At 36.7% G+C, this 17,414-nt stretch overlaps 1 protein-coding gene across 1 annotated transcript; it reads right to left on the bottom strand.

Moving 5' to 3' along the window:
- Nucleotides 1-583: 583 nt before the first annotated feature.
- LOC129258627 (splicing factor 3A subunit 3-like) lies at nucleotides 584-14,576 on the bottom strand. Its single transcript, XM_064098024.1, has 11 exons — nucleotides 14,520-14,576; nucleotides 14,135-14,217; nucleotides 13,620-13,758; nucleotides 13,101-13,169; nucleotides 11,829-12,013; nucleotides 10,080-10,149; nucleotides 9,013-9,174; nucleotides 3,662-3,772; nucleotides 3,277-3,367; nucleotides 1,986-2,041; nucleotides 584-1,065 (listed from the first exon to the last, which is right to left on the bottom strand). The coding sequence occupies exons 1-11, from the start codon at nucleotides 14,574-14,576 to the stop codon at nucleotides 988-990; spliced, it is 1,101 nt and encodes a 366-aa protein (XP_063954094.1). The 3' UTR covers nucleotides 584-987.
- Nucleotides 14,577-17,414: the final 2,838 nt, after the last annotated feature.

Here is a 17,414-nt window from a genome sequence, read left to right on the forward strand (position 1 = left end):
GTCTATTACCCATTTAGTCTAATTCTCTTTTAATCTAACACCCAGATGGTCTAATTTCATCATCAAATTACTACTTTGCACTTTGTTAAATGAAGAAAAGATTCATTAACAGTTTATGTAATCATATAGACCAAGTGGTATTCGACAACATGGATATCAGATAACTTGGGTTTAGCCTAACTAGAGACTTGACAAAATGGTTACTAGATGAACTATTTTCATAAGAACTATTTTCAGATGAACTAGGATGAGACTACAGCTGAAGAAACCAAAGAGAAAGTAGACCAAATGGGTATAGACCAAGAGTCAATCAACCCAACCATCTGTTGTACAATGGAGAAAATCATTTAGAATTTATCTGCCTTAAAGGTCAAGTCCACCCTAGAAAAATGTTGATTTGAATCAATAGAAACAAATCTAACAAATACAACGCTGAAAATTTCTTCAAAATTCAATGTAAAATAAGAAAGTTATGACATTTTAAAGTTTCGCTTATTTTTCTCAAAACAGTGATATGCACAACTCAGTGATATGCAAATGAGAGAGTCAATGATGTCCATCATTCACTATTTCTTTTGTTTTTAATTGTTTGAATTATACAATATTTGATTTTTTTTTCAGAATTGACAATAATGTAATACTTGACTGAACCATATAATGTTAAAGAACGTTAATTCCAAAAAACTCGATTTCTCATGACAAGGGGGAGAAAGTCAGAATATTTCATTTAGTAGAATACAAAAGAAATAGTGAGTTGGTGACGTCATCAGTCTCCTCATTTGCATACCAACCAGGATGTGCCTATAACTGTTGTGTGAAATTAAGTGAAATTTCAAAATGTAATAACTTTCTTATTTTACATCCGATTTCGATGATTTTTGTCTCTTTTTCTCATTTTATTCAAATCAACTCTTTGTTGGGGTGGACTTGTCCTTTAAAGAAACTGGGAGGTGAGTCTAAACTTTCTGAGATGAGGTCTCCAAAGCTTCAAAGTAAACCCTGTCTCTTAAGATCTTCAAAGGTTTTCTTGTTCACAACATTTCCTATGGTGTCTTCAAACTCCTCCTGCAGATGAAATTTGAGAAAAATATGGCAGTTATTGAATGGGAGCCCCTGGATCATAGAGAAAGTTTGAAGAAATGATAAAGTCAATCCATGCAAAAAGCTGAATGAATAGAGATAATGAATAGAATGAATTGAATTTAAATAGAGATAAATCAAACAAGTAAAACACTACAAAATATAATAATTTGTGAAAACATACTGTTGAATAAGTCACTTAGCTTTAAAATACAGATAAAGCTTTTATTTCTTTCATGGCCCTGCTGCCAGCCTCAACATGTATATTTCAATATTTAACAAATATATTGGTGAGAAAAGCAGTATTACCATAGGACAAAAACAAAAAAAATTAAACTTTGTAAATCAGTACTTTGCATGAGACCATCAGTGTTCTTCTTATTTTTCAGTAAAGTCAGTAATAGCTCTGCTTTTCAACTTCATTGAAAAGTGGCACACAGAGCACTTGTCTGCCTTCCCCATACTAATATCCAGTTGCCATGAAAAGTCCTTTTCTTTAAACATTTACTCAGACAAGTGTAATGTTTCTTCAATTTGAATAAAACAAAGAGGGGACATTATAATAAAGACTACATTAGCTAACATACCCAGGAATCCTAGCTAGGACAGCACAAAAATATGGGGCTAAACTGAGGGATAGAGCAGTGGCACAAAGCCATTAGAGCACTCAATTGCTTGTAGTCTATTGGTAAAAGAGTAAGGTCAAAGACCTACAACACAATGGCTCAGGTTGAAATCCAGCTCTTGTTGGCTAATAATTCTTGTTAATTGATAAGAACATTTGTTCTATTCAAATTGGACCTGACAAAAGTAAATCTCGGCAATAAAAATATAAGAAACTTTATATAATGTTCACTAGGTTTTTGTGGATTTAATGGAAATTTCTTTTGGCCATTTTAACTTACCTCTGCTTCTGGAAGCCACCTCTCTGATGCCTTGTTATTCTTCAGTTTTTCCCATACTAAAAAAAAATCCAGAAAAATTGAGTGATTTTAATTTTTTCAGAACACGAAATGGATACTTTCTAGTTTGAATTCTTAATTTGTACTTAATTCTGTTGTTTCATGAAGTTCATACTTTATGCACCATTGGTATTTAAATGAGAGATGTTTGAACAAATTGATCCAGTTTTATGAAACTTATTACCAACTATATGACCTATACAGGAAATTGATGCCATATGCAAATGCTAAAATTACCCCTTCCAACATTTGAAGCCAGGAGTAAACAATGAAATCTTTCCTCTTTCAACTTTTGATGCCTGAAGATTCTTTGTCTGTTCAATAGAATTTCTAGCTTTTTTTGTGCTATCTGATTGCCCAACATGAACCGCTATAACATGACATAAGATTATGGTCTTAGAAAGAAAATCACATCTCTACTCAATTCCACAATCTCACAAAAATATGTATTTTGACATACAATACTTCCTAACAATTACTTTGTAACTTACTAAATGATTATTTGTGTACTACATTATAGCAAGTAATGATAAAATAGTGCTAATCATACCAATAACAAAAGCAATAATTCAACTAGAAATATCACTGAAGGACTACCCCCACCCTATGCCGTTACCATGGTAATGCCAATACATTTAGTAAAATGAATCTTGCATGTATTTTCACCAGGATGAACATTTTAATTTGTTCCAACTCTCATGGCTAATGGATACAAACTTGGGAAGTAGTTTGATGCACAATGAGTTTTCCTGGATTTTTGGCCATAACATGTGATTACCATGGCAACACAATTTCTGATAAATGAGAAAGATGTGTCATGCACATCTTTACCTCAAAACCAATGTTTGAGCCAAATTTAACAAGAACTGATTAAAAACAGAGGAAGTTGTTTGACCAGCAAGATTTGCAACAGACCGACCACCTAACCATACACTGATTCTTACATACCCCTTCACACTTCATTTGGCGGGGGTATAATTATTGAAAACGATATTGAAAGTTAAAAAAAATATTTAATTTTTTTCACAGCACTTTGCATGAAAGTAAATGAGAAACAGAAAGGAAAACAAAAAGAAATAATAAATTGAATTGGTAGTGTTTTTATTTTAATTAAGGAGATTTTTTTTAGACAATTCTTAGAAAGCATGTAGAGACTGGAATAGATACATGTACTTTCAATACTTTGAAGCTCATTTATATGGTATTGTCATTTTGTTGTATACAATGTACTTACATGCAAGGGCATCTTCAATGTGAGTGACGTTGGCAAAGTGAGCTGTGTTTGGAATACCAAGACATCTCATACCATGGGCATGACGCCATTCCTGCATAAAAACATAATACAATAATACAGCTTGAGAATAAAATGTAAAAAGGATAGAATTGAAAATATCTTTTCATGAACTTGTATCCTAAATTTTATCTGTCATGATCCTATTTGCTTGGATTTCTTTCCTACGAATCCAGACCAATAACTATCACAATAAAAACTCTCTTCACCATTAGTTCATTAAAATAAAAACATCTGTTGGTCCATATGTTTTTTTTTAATGAGAGCGCCATAAAAAAACCCCAACAAAACAACAAACCCCACCACCTGAATAATTATAAGAACTTACTGCAAAGTGTCTCTGAAATGCCTTGGGTCCTCTGTATGTTTGGTTTCCACAAATCTCACAGCTGTATGATATATTCAACCCATGGAGTTTGTATAACCAATATGGAATAGGCTGCAAATATACACATACAAGACAAACAAATATTACAAACAAATAATTTATTTCAACAAATACCTTACAAGTAAGATCTCACTTGTGACATAAGGGTCATTGTGTGACACACAATTGACAAAACACCTCTCATAACAGACCATTTTCACAACTTTTAAACGGCAAGACATATGACATTGTACAAGCTCTGAACCTACTGATTCAGACACCTTCTACAACCCAAAAAAGTATTCTTATAAGGAAAAAAAGGTATTTTTTGACAAAAAAAGAGAGTATTTTTAATAATTTGTCTCAACGTAACAATCGCCAGCCTGTTGCAGTGAGATCGGTGAAAAAACATGTGAAAGGACTCTACTTGAAAACTTGATAATTCTCCCTTTTAAACATGTGCTCGTAGGCAAGAACTTACTTGTTCTTTTCATGTAACAAGTTACTGGCCCAACAGTGACTTTTACAGGTCTGGGACTGTCGGACCAGCCCTAGTGTCACGCGCTGTGTATAATACATACTCCATGATCAGAAATTTAAAAAAAGTAAAAAATCAAAAAATTCGAAATTATTTGGATAAACCTACAACTGAAAAACTAATACATGCATTTGTTCTCTGTCGTATTGATTTCTGTAACAGCCTAATTTTCGGTTTACCACAGCGACAAATAAAGAAACTACAGACTATCCAAAACTCTGCTGCAAGATTAGTTACTCAAACTCGAAAATATGAATCAATCACCCCTGTACTACGATACTTACATTGGCTTCCTGTTCATTCTCGTATTTCTTTAAAATTATTAGTTTTTGCATATGAATGCTTCCATGAGATAGCTCCATCATATTTAACTGAATTATTAACTTTACATCAGACTACTCGTACTCTAAGATCAAGCACAAAGCAGCTGTTTGCTATTCCTCCCATTGTCTCCAAAACATATGGTGAGCGCTCATTTGCACATGCCTCTTCCGTCTTATGGAATGCACTTCCCAATTATATGAGAAATATTCATGATTTAGATAAGTTTAAGTCTTCCCTTAAAAAGTATCTGTTTAACTTGTAATGAACTCAGTGCCCAACACTCTTTACTTACTTTCTAATTTCTTTCCTTAATTTCATCCAAGTGCATAGGGACATGCATTGCTATGTGTTATGCGCTATAAAAGAACTGAATATTATTATTATCATTATTATTAATCATACAAAAAAGTATTGGTGTATTTAAAGCAAAAAAGAGGAACAAATACTCTAAAAAGGGAACGGTTGTCATATCTTCTGATTGCTTGTTGCTTACATTAAGCAGGTCTGGGTCCAATATCTTCATGGATGTGAATCAAACCAAATTAAAGCCCATTGTAGTTTCTGTCTCTGTAATGAGTCTGCGAAAATGGTCTATTTTATATTCACATACAATAATGCAAATGGTATTGGAAAGTGAAAAATAAAATTCAAAACTGGAAAGATCAAATCATCAAAATAGCATGCAATGGCATTGAAAATTCTGTGTAATTGATAGTCGAGTACATCTACAAGACATCAAATAAAAGAGTGTCACCTTTGATAGTACCTTTAAGAAAGAATTGGAAGTGCAGCTAAGGCTTTATTGTTGTAAAGGGCAGAAAGACTTCTGATAATGACTGGAAAGAGAGTGTATTTCTGGACAGCCATGTTAAATTGTAAAGTCAAGAATTTCTTGTGATGCATAAAGATATTCAGAACGGTCATGCATTAATCACACTCATGACACATATAATACTGCCTCCTATACATGTACATAAAGGCACTATAATTTAATTGCATTATTGAGTTTCTCTAGTATCTGATAATTAATCAACTGTGTCAATTTGTTATGCAAGTGTATATTGCTATTTCTTTTCATTTCCATGAAATGAAAGGAGATAAGGGATGATAAATTTTATCTAACATTTTAATAAATGCTTCTTTGATCCAGACTTCATGAAAAGACTAATATTTGATAAGAATGTTGAGAAATCCACTGCTTAATATGCATACTAAAAGATGTTTGCTGTTTAGGGCACTTTGCTCATCCTTAATGTGAAACTAGTGTTCAAGCTGATGAAAGGAAATCATCAGCTTAGACTTTGACTTTCTTTAGATCCATGGCGAAGATTAAATGATTAAGGCCAATAATTTATCCTCTTCACTTCAATAAGTATAATAACCTGAACTTTGTTGATTTACATGTATCTTCAACTTCCTGGGGATGGTAAAGATGATAATACAGAGCAGATATCTGTCCCTACCAAGGACTTGATCTCATTTTTGTATTACTGCACAAGATTGTTTTCCTGAATGTGATCTGTTCTTTCATCATATTCTGCATTGTAAGACACCTGACAATCAAGAAAGCAGGTATCACATCAAGGGTGAATCAAGAACCCTCACTTGCTTCAGGTTTTTTCTTTTTCTTTAATATAAAACTCAGGGATACTTGTCCCTCCTGTTTAGTTTGGTGATATTGTTTTGTTGTTCTTCATTTTTAAATTTCTCTTACACACTTTGAGACTTTTAAATGAATGCTTTATTTCTTTTGGCACCTACATTGATGGCCTCGTCAAATCACTCCGAGCAAAAGGTCTTGGCTGTCACTTCCACAACAGCGATGCAGGCGTAATCATCTTAGCTGCTGATGCTCCTGCCAGCTCTGCAGTTGAACTCAAGACATGCTTAATGCCACAGAAGAATATGCTACCCTCTGGGATTACTCAACCCCTCCAAAAGTGCTGTGCAAATATTCAACCAGAGGCCCGCCAGCCGCACCCATTCTACCATTCACATATATGGTGATGAAATCAAGGAGGTATACCATCATCCCCATCTGGGTATTACCAAGTCAACCTCCTCATACGATAACATCCAAAGTATCGTCACTAAGGGGCTCAACACCCTTTTTGCCCTCATCGGAAGTAGCTCCAGCAACAATTTATTTTTGCCTCACACCAAAACCAAACTCTGGAAAACCTCCTGTCTTCCTCGCATGCTTTATGGCACGCAGCTGCTGAGCTTCTCTGCATCCTCCCTAAAAACACTTGATTCTGCCAAGCACACTCTCTTCAAGAAGCTTCTTGGTCTTCCTAAAAGCTGTCTTTCTCCTAACTGATCTCCTTCATCTCTCAAGAGAGATTGGAACTCAACACACTTCTCCTCATTGGCCAACTCTCACTCCTGATTTGAGTTCTGCACACTTCTCCATGCTGTCTCTGTCCAAGCTCCTACTGTCATGAACTGGTCCAAGCTGCTCTCCAAATACAACCTGCCTTCTCTCTCATCTCTGAGCAATTACTCACTCAAGATGGAAATCTACCTGCAAAGGAGCTATTCTGGATGCTCAAATGATGGAGGCACGGAATAGCATCAACCAAATGTCTTCCCTCTTTCTCTCTCTAGGGAACCCTTGTAATGCTTCCCAAGACAAATCTCTTGTACCCATCTTCACTTCCTATACACAGGGATGCCACTAGGTGTCCTCCAAAAATACTGAAACTTATCGCGGGCCGGGACAGTGTCCAAGAAATTTTTTTTTTAGGGGGGTCCACCTTTAAATTTTGGGATGGACACAGATAAAAAATTGGACAAGCAAAAAAAAAAAAAAAAAAAAAAAAAAAAAATTAGGAGGGGAAAGTCCGCCCCCACCTCAAATTTAGGGGAAGGGGCGAGGACCAAGTGGCTTCTTACCTTGTTGTGATCGATGACTTTGAAGTCAATTAGGTTTGAAAAACTGACGGTAGTTAGTTGTTGTGTGTTTCACATAGAACGCTAGACCAAAAGCTTCAGTCTCTGTATTTTGGTTGTTCAGCTCCACTCACCAATACATAGACTGAAGAGTTGTTGGCCCATACATAAAGACAACGTATCAGCTAACCAAGGGAGCTCCGGCCCGCTTTCCGGGCCGGAGCTCCCTGGGTTCCGTTTCAGCATGCAGCAGTAACATTAGATCTAACCTTCGGCGGAAACCCGATTTTCGGATCGTTTTTGGTACATAAACTGTCACATTATAAAAAAAAAATTACATCCAAACTTACGAGAAAATATATAAAATTCAGAAACATCGTACCTTAGACCGCAGTTACCGCTAATTCCTTTCAAATGATGATCAAAACTTAGTCATCCTCGATTCCTTCGTTGGTCATCGTAAGTTGCCATCTTGGATGACGTCATCATCTTTACAGTACCAGTCGCTATTATACCGCGATTCGTGCCGCTGCTTTGCGCTTGTCTATGTGCGTGCGTTCGGAACTTGTCGCTCGCATTGATTGGCCAGGATATCAAGAATTCTAATCAGAAAGCCTTGATAAAAGCATAACTCAATGAACGTAGTAGGCAGTGCGCGCGTTTATAAATTATGTACTGTAAAAAAGCAAATATCTCGGGGAAATACCTCTCACTCGGTCGATCGACATGCATCGCAATCGGGAGAGATAGGGGGAAAAAAGGAGGACTTTCCGATTTTTTTAATACACAGAAAACGGGAAAAGTCGGAAATACGGAAATAAGACAGGTAGCAGGAAAAAAGCCGGAATTCCATATAAATACTGAAAAGTGGCATCCCTGTATACACCTTCGTGCTGCTGCCTAACTTCTCACATCTACCTATCCTCCTAACATTCAGTTACCATCTGCAAAAGCTCAGATCCGAGATGCAAGCTATATGAAATAGTTATATATTTGTTGGATTAAATTCTCCCAAAATAACGGCCAGATTGCACCAGAGAGCATCTAGGACCCCGGCCGCAAGGGTCTTTGCGCTTCTAAGTATCTACTTCACCCTGGCCCTTTCAGGTTTATTTCGAGTCTCATCTGGCCCTTCAAAGAAAAAGTTTGAGAACCCCTACTATATGCCCTTGAGGATGAAGACTCTCTTCATCTCCTTGCTTCTTGCCCTGTCTTTTTGGAACATCACCTCAATCTTATTTGTTTCGCTGAAATCCTTCCTGACCATATCATAGCAGCTAGATCTAAAGGATGATGACCCTCGGATCTTTTCAACATCTATCCTCTTCCCGTCTCAATCATTACCCTCTTCTTCCTTCTCCTCTGTGTTGTCTATGCTTGAGATACATTTTTAAAATTCATCTTGTTCCGCAGCATCGACTGGAAAGGCCAACTTAGAAGCTCCACAATCTCAACCAACTGCGGTTCTCTATGCACCTCGAGGGAAGGGAATTTACAAGTACATATCCCCTTCTCTCTCTCTCTCTCTTTAGAATTCTACACATAACATTTCTATTACCTTTCCATCCCATCCGAGTGGAAGGTTCTTTGGATTATAGATGACTTCTTCTTCATCATCACTATCACTGTCTGAGAAGTGTTCTTCATCTTCATCCTCTCGTTCTGTTCCAGTCCGTGCTTGTTTCCTCTGAACATTCTCCCTCGTTGCTTGCCGTTGCTCCTAAAACAAAAACAGGGGTGTCTCATAAATTCTGGTTATAAATTTATGTGTGACTTAATGATCTGGAGTATGAAGTGCTGAATAGGGTTTTAGAATATTTTCCTAAAGATTTACAATACAAACTGTAAAAAACTTTTACAATATTCTTATAAACCCTTTCCCCCCATATTCACCTATCTTAAACCTCCTTACAGACTTAAAAATTGCAATTATGTTTCTGCAAATTATAGTAAAATGTCATCAGATATTCTTTTCATTCTTTTTAAGCCAATATTATCAATGAAAAGGTCTAAGGGACTTGTAACGAAGAAAATATTAGTTGCTATATAAGCAGTTACATTTATTAAACATTATTGGAAGAATGAAACTAAATAGTTGACAGAGGGACAAAATGAGTAAGAAAGCAAGCAACAGAAGATATTGAATGAATTGACAAATGGATGAGCGAGTGAATTGAAAGCATTGGTTGACATTGATTTGATAAAAAAAAATCTGAGCTGCAAGTTCCTCCTTGTCACCTGTGTCTGTGATATATCACAAGAAATGAAGCCAGGGGAAAAAAAAATCATGCCCGAAAATCATTATTTAGTGCTTTAAACAAGTGAAATATAAAGTGACCAGAAACACCATCGTATTTCCATCCCATACACTAATATGTGTTATATCGATCTCCCAAAGAGATTTAGTAAATTATGATTTTTCAGTCATAGACACCTTGAAGGTGTCTGCACAAATTTGATTAAAAAAAAATCTTCTTCCTAGTTGTTTTTTCATCCATATGAACTATGTTATATACAGCATGAATCAAAGTTTGATATTTAAAAAAAATGACATTTGTAATGTTAGCCTATGCCTTAAATAAGACTATAAAATAATAAATGGATTAAAATGATATAAGAACTCACCCCAAGAAGTTCAAAGAAATAATATGCTTGTGCTTCTAAGAAAGCTGTATCTCTCTGTTTCTCGGCATCCCTGAAAGATAGAAATATATACATTATACAAATATATCAGGCTTTGAGAAAGTATAGAGGAAAAATAGATATTATTGCCAGTCCAATCGAGGATTGATAATTCCCACTATGCTTTCGAAGGAAATGTCTGATATATTTGTTTTATATCCCTCTTTGACTTGTAGACCTAGTCCTTGCTGATGTGAAAACAATTGAGACCAAATTCTAGCATTGCCGGACCTAGTCCTAGGCCTGTTAGCTAATGCTAACCAGCTCCTGGGTAGGCTGCGCGTGGCTTCTACCCAACTGCAGTTAATGAGAGGTCTGCTGCGCTGCGCCGCTGCACTCAAATTGTAAAAGCGCAGGCTAACTTATAATAGGTGACTCACCTTGTTAGGTATAATTTGAATGCTCCTGTATGAAAGGCCGTCATGGAATTAAATTTTCTGCATGATGATTGAGACCGATTCCACACTGTTTTTTCCAGATTGTCATTAAGTAATTTGAGCAAGAGCATGTATTTCATTTCATTTATCAATTTTTGCGGATATCGGGTCAGGGAGCATGCGCAGTTCAACGTTGAGGGGAACATATCGAGCATGAGCATGCGCAGTTCTCCCGGCCCCCATGAAAGTATATCAAAATATATACGGAGCTAATTGCAGCTATGTGCTTTCCTATTGAAATTATACTTCATCACATGATCACGAATTGACCAATCGTTTATCTTAAATACTCATGAATATTCAAAAGAGGGAAATAAAAAATGTTTAACAGAGTCTAAACCCTTAGTATGTCAAAAACTGATATTAATTATCATGCAAACCCAGAAGTATATTGAGGAGTGTTACAAGTGAAAATTCCCACTAAGTGATAAAGATGGCAGACAAGTACAAATATTTTTTAATGCTAATCCGATTGATACCAGATCGAAAAAATGACGAGCTTGACCCTAACAGCTGTAAAGTTATTGATCATTATATAATATTGACTGGCTTTGAGGGAGATACCTGATATATTTCCCTAAGTATGGTTCATATGGATCTTCTGAGGTAAATATGTGTTGTATCTCCAAAAATTAACCCCAGTGAACATTATTATTATTTCCTACAGCTGTGTAATTTATAATCCAAGGTATCAATTGTGGCAATTTGTATGCTTGTTTGCACATCGTTACTTCTGAATCTGATTTCAGGTTTTTTAATGAAATAATCCTGGCTAAATAACCAGCAGAATTCAAGTATCCGTATCGTTCCACCTCTGCTACACACATGAGCGCCAACTAGTGCGTAAATGTACAAGTTGTCTAAAATTATCATCTAAATCGTGCTGATATTATGACATCTGCAATCACCACAGAAAGCAATTTCTCGCACGCAATTAACTGGTGTTCTCAGCAAAATTTGATTTATGCCCAATGCTAATGGGGGCAATCAGGGGGCAACAGGCACAAATCTTGTTAACTATGCTCGTTGCCCTTGGTAACCACATTTGTCTGTTGTTTTGCAGGCATGGTCAAATATATGACCCCACTTTTGACCAATCAGAGGAAAAGATTATTTGACATTCTTAAAGAAAAGAGGAAAAGATTATTTGACATTCTTAAAGAGAGGTTTATAATGCTCTTTATTAGTTATGATTTCTATATTTGGGTAATAAGTAGCAGTAGGCAAGCTACATAGGTTATCAATGGACACTTACTTCTTGCCAGCTTTAGTTCCTTTGCCTGGTTTACTCTTAGCAAACAAGGCCTGGTCTAGTTCATTAAGCTGGACCCCCTTGGTAGTGAAGAGACGCTGGGCTCGTTGTTCCAGGGTCCCACCACATTTCAGCCCAAGCGCCATCAGGGCTGACTTCAGACGATCAAGACCAAGCGAGGCCAACTCCTGTACGTGAAAGAGTAAAAGTTCAATGTAAGTCTCAAATTTGCTTATCCCATCACGTGACAGGTTAAATAGTACAACTCTCCACATATTTTGTACTCAATATGCTTTCTATGGTGATCCTCAGCTAGGCAATATTGCTTTAAAGTAACAGGTTTAGTAGTACAACTTTCCATATTTTCCTTCACAAAATTTCCCTTAATTAAGGTGTAGTTGGTCTCCTTTTTAGCACCACTTATGTCATGGGTAAATGTATTTGACACAATATAAGTTGAGTTCACCAAAAGTACAAGCAGAATCTTTAGATATACAGTAAAGGAGAACAGGAGAAACTATAAAATTTGAGTACAAAACATATTGAGATTTGTACTGTCATTATAAAGCAACTTTTCTTGGGTGAAAGAGCCGTTGCTCTGGCAACAGGCCATTTCCAACTTTGCCATTTTGAGGATTGCCAGAGGAAGTAAATCGAGTCTTCAAATTTCACAGGTTTTTCATTTTGTCACCGATTCTAAAGGAAATTTTCAGGGAAAAAATGCTTCCCTTTACTCTCTCCTTTCATTTAAAAGACTTACCCCAGGGATTTCCCCTTTCCTTAGAAAACTCACAGTAAATCACCAATTTGTCTAGACCAGCTTTGTCTTCAACTAGTTCAAGTACTAATAAATTTGGCTAATTACAATGCAAGCCCAATTACTGCATTGTCTTATTTTCAGTTAGGCTATATCCACTTTGTTCTTTATCCACTTAGTCTAATAACACTTAGCCTATATAGGGTTAGATGACCAGTCTATGAACCAAATTTTCAGTTTGAAAAAAGTAAAATATAAGTAGAATAAGTGGAAATTTATAAACCCACCAGAAATGGACTAAATGAGGATTAGATGAAATAGGTATTGGATCAAGTGCAGTGTAGACCAAATGGCAGTTAAATTGGTAGTAGATATAATGGGTTTAGCCTATGTTGTAATAGACTATCTAGGAAGTAAGCCAAATGATGGTTGAACCAAACTGTTATTAGGTAGTAAGATAAAGTTATGTTCAGCCCATGTAGACTATCTGAGAGGAAGCCAATCTAGGTGTAGATTACCTCTGATGATGAGAAGGCAGACAGGTCAAGATGAGCACCAGCATGGGTCATAGCACTCGCTGCTTCTTTCTGCATATAACAAATGAAAATAAACACACAAGACTAATTTGGACTTCAAGGACATCTATAATACAGGCCCCAATTTTCTAATACATAGATTTCTTGTTGTTTGGTGAGACATATAAAATGTATGATAAAGCAATGGTAAAAATCTCAGAAAAAAAGTCAGTTTCCATTTTACAGGCAAAGCTGAATGAAGATAAAGCATGAAAAACACACACTAAACACTGCAAACATGTATGATTAGCAGATCTTCCTGTCTTGTATCATAGTGGATATTGCTTTCATACTGGTACTCAAGATTTTCACTGCATTTCTTGTACTCCACTTCTTTGAGGGAGGACTGGAAAATTATGTTTCCTATGAACTTGGTTGTATACGACAACCAAGAGGATATTGAAATGACTTTCAACCACACCCAACTCTTTCTAAAACACCACAGCACATGAGATGACTCACCGGCCAGCCAGGGAAAGTACCTGCTTCCCACTGAATATCAAACTCTTTCTTGACCTTATCTAGTTCCTCTGCAAAGTCCAAGATTGGTTTGACCCTTGACGCATAGTCCTGCAGATAACTTAGTATTAGGTCCAGATACCTAGGATAGGACATAAAGAAAGATATAGTTAGAATGTTGGTAATCAGCATGGAAATATGGGCCTTCTTATATCATAATACAGATAAATAAGAGAAAGAGAGAGAGGGGGGAGGGGAGGGGTGGAAACTGGCAGGAATCCCTGGATATTGATAATGATCACATGGACAATGGAGAATCATTACCTAAATCAAGCTGGGTTTTTTACCATAGGATAGAGAAAGAAAAAGAAAGGGAGAGAAAGAAAAAGAAAGGGAGAGACAGAAGGATAATGAGTAAGAGAGCATGGATGAATGAGAAAAAAATGTATTTCTTCTTCATTTAGTTGGATTCTCTAGAATTCATTGAATGATTGTTACCACAACAGGAATAGACTTACCGTCTATATTCCGCATTCTTCTTATCCTTTGATATTTCAAAGAGCCGATCAGCAATGGAAAGGTAGGTCACATAGTCGACTTTCTATAGGATTGAAAGAAAGAGAAAACAGTTCAATATGAAATTACATTTCACATAATATTTGGGATTGGATTTGAATTGATATGTTTATTTACAGAGTTGCCAACTTTGTGCTACCAAAAAAAAAAGTAATCATGATGGCTAAATATAAGCAAATTCCAGCAAAGGTTGAATTTCCCACAAAAAAGGGAATTCATCAACATGAACCTGTCAGAAGCTTATTCAAACTCCCCTTTACTAGCCAGTGGAAGAGCCTATTTGGTTGAGTAACTCCCTAATTTGTTTATGAATAGACCAAACCTAACTGCTAGAGTAGGCAACCCCTCACTGTGTTTGATAGCTATTGTGTGTGTGCACTGCATAGGGCTATGCAAGCAAATGTTCAGCAGACTGCAGATAAGCAAGCATAGGGTGCAGCAGCATCTTTCAGCAGCTCCTTGGCTGGGAAAGCCAGCACTTTGGTGCCACGCCTTTGATATTTGGAGTGGCATGTAAGCCAGCAGTGGTTGGTACACTGGTTGGAATTCAAGGTCCAGACTGTAAGTTGATGTTTTATTTTACCATATTATTATGAAAAGCTATGATTATATTTAGAACCCGTGATGTTGATTTGTATTACAATTAAACATGATGAAGGATAATTATGCTATTTGAAGACTAAGATATGAGACATACATCTACATGTAAGATATCAGATATTATATTTATATGTCTAACACATGTCATGAAATGATTGTTTTAGGAAGTGACCTAATTATCTAATATTTAAAACTTGAAAGGTATTTTGTCCTTTATCAAGACAATTAGTCTATTTATACAAATGTCGAAGCTTCTGTTTAAACACTTGTTAACTACGAGAGTGGTGACTTTTATATGAGTAAGGACACTGCTATTAGGTACTCGGAAGCAAGTATAGAAAGTTCATTGACCTGCTTGAATGTACTCAGCATTTATTCTATTATAAACCATTTGAATAACAGAAATGATATGAACTGTAGGCTGTTAATCCTTGCGTATTCTCTTCCAGACGGCCGTTTTCTCGATGATTTATCCACGTCTCTTGACGTTTTACCACGTGTCTCCACGTTTCCATGTATTGCCATGGTTCTCCTCGTTTGGCAATGTTTAGCTACGTCCTACGTCTTGTGACGTTCACGGCCTCTTCGACGTCTTACGACGTTCTACGATTGCTACGTTCTCTACGGAAAGTCCCGAGTTCTTGGTTAGTTCATCGCATTCGCGAGTTCATCCCCATATCGTCTTCCGTTCGGCACATTTCTTCAGCATCGCATGATCAATTTGGACATTGATGCATTTGACGTCTGACAACGGGTGATGAGTGAAGACTTGAGAAACTGAACTTTCCCCACAGTCGGTATACGTATACTATATAGATTGTTTTCATAAACACAGAGTTTATGCTCTTTCCTTGAATAGGAATTGCAGGTCACAATACTAACTTAATTTGTCTAGATTATACTAATTTGAATTGAGACAGATTGTTCCAAAACGTTGTTGATACTGTTTTCTTGATCTTTATGTTTTGACAGCTTGTGAGCCTCGATAATGGCAATATTGATATATATAATAAATTCATTTTGATCGAAATGTACAATTTCATCTTATAGTTTAATTCTTGGGTGGTCAAACAGCCTGATTAGAATAATAAGTCAAGTTCACATCAAACACAATGTGACAATTTGGGGGCTTGTCCGAGTTGTTTGGGCCATAACATACCCTGTTGGTTGAATTAATTGGTATAGGATTTGATTGTCTAGGATTTTCTGTTTGTCTTTATTGGTCAACAGACATAAGATTTAATTGGTCGATGACATGACCCCTCGCAAAATTTGTGATACGTACTTATGAACAAATTTCTGTTCAATTTTCAGAATTTAGCCGAAATCCTTCAAGTTCTTTGTGTCAGTGGGCCAAGGACCATCCAGTGCACCAACACTCCTGCTAGCGACGAGCATGCGCAGCAAGGTCAAGTGCGAGTAAAGGTTTATTTTGGATTGTCGGTGAGTTGCAAAATTGAATATGTATGAAAATTGTGCCACACAAGTTATCAAACACCCCTATAAGAAATAGTTGATATAGTATATAGTTACTCAATAGTTCTTTGACTTAGGTAGGGGTAGTTTGAACATTTAAACATGAGTACTAAGTGGTTTGAGATTGGTAAGGAATTAGGTCTGTCAGGGCCTGAGCTTCTTTCATTTGTAGGAGAAAGGGAACAATTAGAGCGAGAGGAACGTAGGGCTAATAGAGAAGTTAGGAAAGAGGAAGAAAAAATTCTGGAGATGAAACTTGAATTGGCTCGTGTTCAGAGCCAGAGTAGGTCTGATAGTATGATTGATAATGGTAATGGAAACGGTCGCACTTTGGCACCAACCCCTAAACTCCCTCATTTTGTTGAAGGAAAAGATAATATGGACGCATATCTCAAAAGGTTTGAGAAGTATGCGGAGGTTCAGTCATGGCCAAGAAGTAGTTGGGCCATTAGTTTAAGTGCACTCTTGCAAGGTAAGGCACTCGATGTGTATTCAAGACTTCCAGCAGATAAAGCTGAAGATTATGATGCCCTCAAGGAAGCATTGTTGTTAAGGTTTGAACTTACTTGTGACGATTTTCGTCAAAAGTTCAGGTATTCCAATCCACAGTCCGGGGAGACCCCAAGTCAATTTGTTGTTCGGTTAGAACATTATTTGAGTCGTTGGATTGATCTGTCAGGTACGCAACGTACATTCGATGGTGTAGTAGAAATGTTACTCAAACAACAACTGGTTGAGAGAGGTGGAACCTCTCTAGGTCTTTTTCTGAAGGAAAGGAAACCTAAGAATATTTCAGAGATGACTAGTCTAGCAGACACGTATGTAGAGGCCCATAGTGGTCACTTTGGAATTACCAGAAAAGATAAGAATGATAAGAAGGGTAAGCCACAAGGTAGTAGGTACCCTCAGTCAGACAGTCCCGACCTTTCGTTTGAGGACGCGCACGCTTATTTACGACGTTAGTTGATTTTGGAAGAGACTTTTTGGGCCCGTCATCATGGGTGTAAAACTCTGTACTACAATGCAAATTGTGTGACATGAGATTTTTTTTTCGTTTCGCATCTGCGACGGAAACATTCAATATGCGTTTCGTGTGCAAAATTTTGGTTGCTACTATGGTAACAGCGATATATCCGATTGAGGACG

This window comes from Lytechinus pictus, chromosome 4 (genome assembly GCF_037042905.1).
Source record: "Lytechinus pictus isolate F3 Inbred chromosome 4, Lp3.0, whole genome shotgun sequence".
In the NCBI taxonomy this organism is placed as follows: Eukaryota; Metazoa; Echinodermata; class Echinoidea; order Temnopleuroida; family Toxopneustidae; genus Lytechinus; species Lytechinus pictus.